The 7,700-nt window shown below is 38.8% G+C and overlaps 1 protein-coding gene across 1 annotated transcript in view; it reads left to right on the top strand.

The window, feature by feature from the left end:
- Positions 1 to 7,700, top strand: part of LOC107092056 (sterile alpha motif domain-containing protein 9-like) — a 20,526-nt gene that overhangs the window by 2,811 nt on the left and 10,015 nt on the right. The window contains exon 2 of the mRNA XM_015386334.1: positions 3,490 to 6,246. Coding sequence (XP_015241820.1) covers positions 3,510 to 6,246 — 2,737 coding nt within the window. The 5' untranslated portion in view covers positions 3,490 to 3,509. The remainder of the gene's footprint in view (positions 1 to 3,489; positions 6,247 to 7,700) is intronic.

The raw sequence follows: 7,700 nt of genomic DNA, 5'->3' as shown, positions 1-7,700 counted from the left end.
CTTTTTTCCTCACAATTCTGACTTTTTTTCTCAGAATTAAGACTATTTTTCTCAGAATTCTGACTTTTTTCTCAGAATTCTGACTTTAATCTCAGAATTCTGACTTTAATCTCAGAATTTTGGATCTTAATGTAGATGGGCACCATGAAGGAAGAGATGCGGAGCACTCAGCTTCACTACAAAGATGTGAGCTGTTTGAGGTGGCCAGTGACACATTGGTGGAAAATGATGGAATTAGGCAACTTTTTACATGCCCGAGGGGTCCCCTCATTAATGGAGGAGCAGAAGATCATTAAAACAAGAGAGCTAGTCTCTAAAACAGACATGGCTATGGCTTGATGCTAACATGATTGTAATTTAACATAATTTTGTTATATTACATTTGTGTTGTGTTTTCCAAATAGTGTAGAAAATGAATGGTGGGTTTATAATATTTACCTTTTATGAGCAGGACAGGAAGCAGAGAAGTGTAGCATTACCTTCAACTAGTTAAACTCATAATTATGAAGTTATTGAACAAATTCCTCAAGTAAAAAAGTGCAACTTTTATTTTTTATTTCTTTTTGTTGTTTTTTTTTTTACCAGATTTGTTGATTAATTTCAAAATTATGTATTCCTTCCAAATTTCCAAATCTGAAAATTTTTTTAAACCAATATCTACATTATTTAACATTTAGTTTATGTTTTAGCAGTACTTCCTGTTATATTTCTTTATACGTATATTTTACATTTTCTTTCACAGCAAGTTCAGCAGATTTGAAATAGTGTGCTTGTGTAAACACAAGTAGTCAATCTTTACTCTAAACATATATTTTGGTTATTTTTTAGTTAGACCTTCTTGTTTTTATATATCTGTATAGTACCCCCCCAAAAAAATAAAAACACTGTAAATTGATTAGAAATATTAATCATCTGTCAGATTTCTGAGAAAAAAGTCAGAATTCTGAGATTAAAGTCAGAATTCTGAGAAAAAAGTCAGAAGAAAAAAGTCAGAATTCTGAGATTAAAGTCAGAATTCTGAGAAAAAAGTCAGAAGAAAAAAGTCAGAATTCTGAGAAAAGTCAGAATTCTGAGAAAAGTCAGAATTCTTACTTTTTTACCCATGTTAAACTAAAAAAAAATTTAAAAATCAGTTAACTTTTTTTTTTCCAGTGGCCCTAATCCTCTTTCGTACAAGACTAAGATGACTAAACCAAAAAGATTCAGTTTCTATATATGAAAGTGAACTAAAAACAAAACGTTATAAATGGGCAATATTCATAGCAGCATCCCGACAGACTATTTTACCTCTTTCACAAGTTTCTGATTTCTGTGTCGCCGTTTCCCTCCCTGCTGACTGAGTGCTCAAACACTCAGCAGTTCAGAGAGGGGAGGGGGAGTACAGTGACGTAACGCTATGCTGCGCCTTCAAAATAAAAGCACGCTAGTTAAAAAAATGTCAAAATCTAATATTTTGCGGTACAATTTTTGGGGGGGACATATCCACCTGGCTTTTATATTGGGGGGGACATGTCCCCCCCGTCCCCCCGCTTCCTACGCCGCTGCCTGCATGTTTCGTGTCATAGTTCTATTCTATCTCATGTTTTGTGTCATAGTTCAGTTCTATTCAATTTTTCTATTTTAGTTCCACAAAGTAATAGAATAGAATTTAATGCTGGTGAAGATTCTCAGTCATCCAGGTCATAGTCTTTTGAAAAAAATAAAATTAAAAACAGTGGATTGTTTGTAATTTTATTTTTTTTGGAATAGAATTGAATAAAGCAGAATGAGAAAAAGTGGTTTTCGATCATAGTTCTCTACCATTCTTCTATCTTCTAGCAGTAAAAACACATAGCAGCACAAATATAGAAAATAGCTTAGGATAACTGGCAATTTTGATAAGGTATGAGGAAGGTAGTGCTACAGTAGGGCCAAGGTAGAGCCAAGGAGAAACGTCTGACTGGACTGAAATCTACCCTGCCGGACTGTTCATGACCTAGTTTTAAAAGTAGACAGGGTGTCTGCCTCACTGCATAAATGACCACAAATACCATGGGTTAATATATGGTACCTTAATTAGCTAATAATCCCTATCACAGTATTATTGTATTGGATAACACTGATGCAAAGACATTCAATGTGATCAAAGCAGTGAGTCTTTGTTTGGTTTTACAGTGAGAAATTGATCAGATATGCATTAACATGTAGCAGCACTGGAACAAAGGGTGTTAGCTCAGACATCACCAGGACAATGGCTTCTGGGGGTGACCCAACTAGAACAGTAGGTTCTAAATTCACAAAATGGCTTCTACCGTGGGGCCGAAGATGAGTTAGTTTGGAGCTAATGATGCTAACCAGTCAGACAGCAGCTTGACTCTTCAGACAAAAAAAAAAATAAATAAAAGTAAGCAGACAGTAACATACAGTACAGATTGTTGAGTCAGGCTCATTGAGCATTAGCATTTAGTTTCACAGTTTAGAACTCTTACTTAAAACCCATCAGCAGTTGAATTAGAAAGCTTTTTTCAGAAAAGCACTGTTGTGTTTTTATGTTATGTTCAATTCCCAGCCAGCTGGGAATATATATTTCTAGGGCTGGGTATTTTCGCCAAAGTCCTGAATTGTTGAACCATAATGAAAGTGGTTCAACTGTGTTTCAAAATACTCATGTATTTTGTTTTTTCCTGTCACATTAAACACAAAGTACAAACTTTTAAATCAGACAGTTTAAAAATGAGATGTGAAAAAAACTGTCTCAAAAGTGCAAACTTGTTTGTGAAAAGTGAAAAAGTGAAGCCTCACTCGAGCAAGCAGGTGTGACATAGCAGACATGCATGAGCTGCATTATCTTCACTGCACAAACCATTTTTGCAGTGTTGTCGGTAACAACTACAGGGTGGTTTCTGGTCAGCCCCATTTGTTAATGTCTTCAGTCAACTTATTGGGTATATTTGCAGCTGTCTGGCTTGAAGTAATCTTGAGTGCATATTTCCTGCTTATTTGAATGTGAACGTCACGCGGGTCACTATAAAATTAATCAATCTCATTCCCTAGGCATCCATTTTGCAAAAATGTAAAGGAATCGATTCAAAATCAATTAAATAGATTTTTTACCCATCCCTATATATTTCTGATACTTTAAGATGGTTATTGCCCTCCGATCAGCAATCCTACTACAGATTGTTTAGTGTGAGCTGACAGAATTAAGAAAGACTCCTAAATGAACCATTAATCCTGCAAAATGTCATGTTGTATCGGTGTCTGCTTATGTGCGGTAAGGTGATGTTTTTAGAAGTCTCAAACTGTACCCTGCTAATGATAAAGTATGAGTTTTGTTTCTCCCCTCCCATATTATGAAAATTTTTTCAAAACTGAGTAGAATCCTCCAATTTTAGCCTATATTTGTGATAACCAGGCTGACTTTAGTAATACAATATATTTAATGGTTTTGAATTAGCTGTACAAGCTTTACTTATTTCAAATATCTTCTTTAAATGTCTTTGTCTATAGGTGAACAAACAAAAGGAACAATGGCAAGAAGAATGGCACTGTCCACTTCTACAGGCAACAGCATTTACTTGGAGGAAATCATAGATTACTTTACTGTTTTGGATGTCGTTTATCCAAATCAGTTTGAAGAACACACCATAGACAAAGAAACTGTTCAGCAGACAGAGGAGAGTTTTTTCAGAGGAGCACCCCCTGAATGGCTAAACTTTCACATTAGTGAACTGTCTTACTCAAGCGGCACTGGTTTGTCATTAATCAAAAGAGATGGATATAATAGACTTGTGCAGCAGGTACATAAACGGAGGAACCAATCTGGAACTTCAGCAGTTAAACTGTTCCACCAGCAAGGATGTGGGGGGACCACGCTGGCCATGCAGGTGTTGTGGGACATGAGAAAAACCTTCAGATGTGCTGTTTTAACAGGTTCCCCCTTAGAGAGCTCAAAGATAGCGAGAGAGGTGGTTCATCTTTACATTGGAGGAAGCAAATATGAACTCAACACTGTGCTGCTTTTAATTAATGATGAATTCAATTTGGAGCAACTTCAAGACAGCATAATGGCAGAGATTGTAGGACAGGAGATCGATGTTGACATACCTGTGGTGATTTTATTCAACTGTGTGAGAAGTGACTATGCCATCCTCAAAGCAGAATATTACAGAGAAAAAGAAGGGTTAAAGGATCGTGACAGCGACTATGTTATCCTCAAAAGAAGTCTCTCACACAATGAACAGAAAGAACTGGACTCCAAAAAGGAGGACCTCCACCGGATTTATGGGGCTAAAGCCTCCCAGTTCCATGGTTTCAACATATTACAAACTAATTTCTCACATAATTATATCCAGGAAGTGTGTGCTGTCTTTAGCACCATTGAAAGGAAACATAAACCCTTGAAGACCCAGCTGGCGTCATTCCTTTCATTGCTGAATGCCTATGTACCAGGTTCATATCTGGTGGAGTCTGAGTGCTTAGACTTCCTCAGACACAACGACTCACTGCCAGATGACATTTCATTGATGACCCTAATGCAACCTTTTAGCCATCTCATTCTCTCTTTCCAAAATGACAAAAGGAGTGATAAGAAAATCAGGATGGCTCACCCAATGATCGCAAAGCACTGCACTGAACTTATGGCCAATGCAGGAGTAGCCAGAAGTGACACAATAAGAAACTTTTTGAACGGTTTTTGCACAGATGACGTTTCTCCATATTTGCTTGGGTTCATCAAAGATTTGCTGACCAAACGAGAAAACAAAAAAGATGGAATGGTTGAAGATTTGGAAAAGTTTTCTAATCTGATTTTAGAGATCAGCAAGATGGAAGACAAAAATCAGAGTGCATCAGTCCTAAAGGTTGCATCAAACAAGTTTGATAAGAACTCTTTTTTCCCCCAGGCACTTGCCAGATTTTGTTATGGAGAACTTAAAGACTACAAGGAGGGAGAAATTTGGGCAAAGAAGGCAATAGAACGTGAGCCCAAGAAATCTTTTATTGCTGACACACTGGGCCAAGTTCATAAAAATCATCTAAGAGAGAAGAAGCTGTTAATGGAGCCAAGAGAACTATTGCAGTTGGCCCAGAAGGCCATCAAAGCTTTTGAGCATGAAGAACAGCTTGCAGAAGAGGAGCATAGAAGGAACATGCCAGAAGATGATAAATCCAAAGTGCTATGGGGTTTAAATACCAGAGGGCAGTTTGGTTTCCTACAGGTCTGTAACATTCTGTTTGACAGCCTGGTCCGCCAAAATCAAGACTGGGAGGCAGTGCTAACAAAGAATGTGTCCATGGGCTTGGTGTTGAATTCACTTGGCGACAACAAACTCTTTAGATTCAGATATCTAATAGAGAATCTGAGGGAGAATGTTGAAAAAAAATTTGAATTTTTTGACAACTTCCTCACTTACTCACAGTCTGTTTCTAGAAATGACAAGGCTTATGTTTCTAAACAAGCTGCGGAATGCTACAAAAAGTATGTTGGCAATTCCATCCCTAAACACGATGACAGAGACCACCAGACCTTTCAAAAACTCAAACAAAAACTGGCCTTCAACACTGCTGGGGTTCTCTCATGTCTTGACAGAACCTGTACATCAGACATTGAGCACATCGTAGATTTGTGGAAGGGAATCCACCAAAGAAAATGTTCTAATACACATGCATTGGTCAACTTTATCTTTGCCCAGATGATGCTTTCAAACAAAAACAGAGCTACATTCAATTATGATTATAAAGACACTATTAAAGAAAGAAAGCCACCATCCTCTGCCACACAAGCAGAGTATTACATTTTATGCTTGCTTCTGTTTTGGCCTGCAGATAATGAGGACAAACCAGTCTCTGATCTCAATCAGTTAATCAAGCATGCAAGTAATGCTTATGATCGAGAATACAAGACCATGTTTAGCTCAAGATACCTACGACCCCTGTTTTTTATTGGGCCAGGCAAAGGCTTAAGCCGATTCGTTCAACGCCGGGAACTTGAGATTGTGTGGACTAAAGATGCACTTCAAGAGTCAAACATAAACTGGAGGAATGAGAGCATCTTCAGAGATCAAACAGTTGAAGAACGGCTTCTCAAATTTGAAGGAGTTGTGCATGACTACCGAGTCTATGCAAAACTCAGAGGTACTGAAGTTGAACTCGAGGCCAACCGAAAAGATAGCCTATGCAGATCAGGACAGGTTTACTTTCACCTCGGATTTACCATCAGAGGTCCGGTAGCCTTCAGAATTCAGAGGAGATTACCAGTTACTAAGGGTAAGAAAACACCTCACAAAAAAGAAATGACTACATGCTATGTCACTTTATATTATAATGCCACAGTATCAATAAGTTTTAACATGATATGAAATTTTGGTTATTAATTTTCGGGTCCCACGCAGAACTAGCAGGGCAACCGAAGTAGATATATAAAAGATATATAATAATATGTGTATGGTTCTTTGTTTTTCTGTTTTGAAAAAACAAAACAAGACAAAGACTTTGTCCGACTGTGGTTACACTAGCCTGATAAACCAGACTAAATGGGAGATTAAATGTATAATTTATTCTGGCCCCAATGAATGAGACCTTGGAAGATTGTTCATTTGAACAACCCGTTGTTTGTAAAACCATTTCTGTGCCTATTGGCCAACACTCTGACCTATGAGCGCAACTGACTGTGATGTCTTAAGTGCGACAGAAAGCTGTTGGGGGAGTGTAAACAAACCCGTCGGTAAAACAGAAAATACGTCCTTCTTAAAAATGAATGAGTGTAGAGACTCTTCCTGCTCACATTGCAACGAAAACCCCAAGTCTAATCCTTCCAAAACTGATTCCAAACCAGAGTCAAATGAGAACTGTTCAATAGTTGTACCATCTTCCTTGTGCTTTCTCCAGCATCGTGCAGCTTTGTCGTCACGCGCTCAAAACCCTGCCCGCTTTGCATCCAGAAATTCAAAACACATCTCTGCATTGTGATTGGCCCACCAGTTCTAAAGCCTGGGGCATTGAGCGAGGCTCGAAAACTCGCAGGCAAAAAAGTATTTTGACCGCTGATGGGTGGAGCTAGTTTACTAGGCTTTGGTTACACCATTTTAAATGTGTGTCCTAATGTCTAGTAGATGTCTAGTTGCAATTTCCCACAATGGACCTTGAAAAGTAGTGATCATCCATGGTCACTAAATGAGCAAAAATATACCGGAATGCTTTCTGAGAGTTTCCTCGCAAAGTATCATGAAATTTGTTGTCAAAAATGTTGCACGCACCATACAGGGAGGGATGGTCATGCAGCCCGCAGGGAGGTGGAGTCCCTTGACCAACGGGGAGTGAAACGTGGTGATCATCTGTCTGAATGGTCAGTTAACTGAGTTCAGTGTAAAGTCAACTATATAGTCCCAGCTCTATATAGTGATTGAGGGATTTAGGGGTTAGGACGAACGTTCAGGTCTCACTGGGGCGTGGTTGGGAGGAATGGCTGCCCTGATCTGAACTCGAGTGGTGTTCTGTTGTTGGACTTCTGTGCTCGTCATGGATTGTCCATAATGAACACTATGTTCAAGCATAAGGGTGTCCATATGTGCACATGGCACCAGGACACCCTAGGCCACAGTTCGATGATCGACTTTGTCATCGTTTCATCGGACTTGCGGCCGTATGTCTTGGACACTCGGGTGAAGAGAGGGGCTGAGCTTTCCACTGACCACTACCTGGTGGTGAGTTGGCTTCAGTGG

This window comes from Cyprinodon variegatus, unplaced genomic scaffold, assembly GCF_000732505.1.
Source record: "Cyprinodon variegatus isolate N-32 unplaced genomic scaffold, C_variegatus-1.0 Scaffold364, whole genome shotgun sequence".
Lineage (NCBI taxonomy): Eukaryota > Metazoa > Chordata > Actinopteri > Cyprinodontiformes > Cyprinodontidae > Cyprinodon > Cyprinodon variegatus.
The sequence above is the reverse complement of the archived record's forward strand: the minus strand, read 5'-3'. Positions and strand labels throughout refer to the sequence as shown.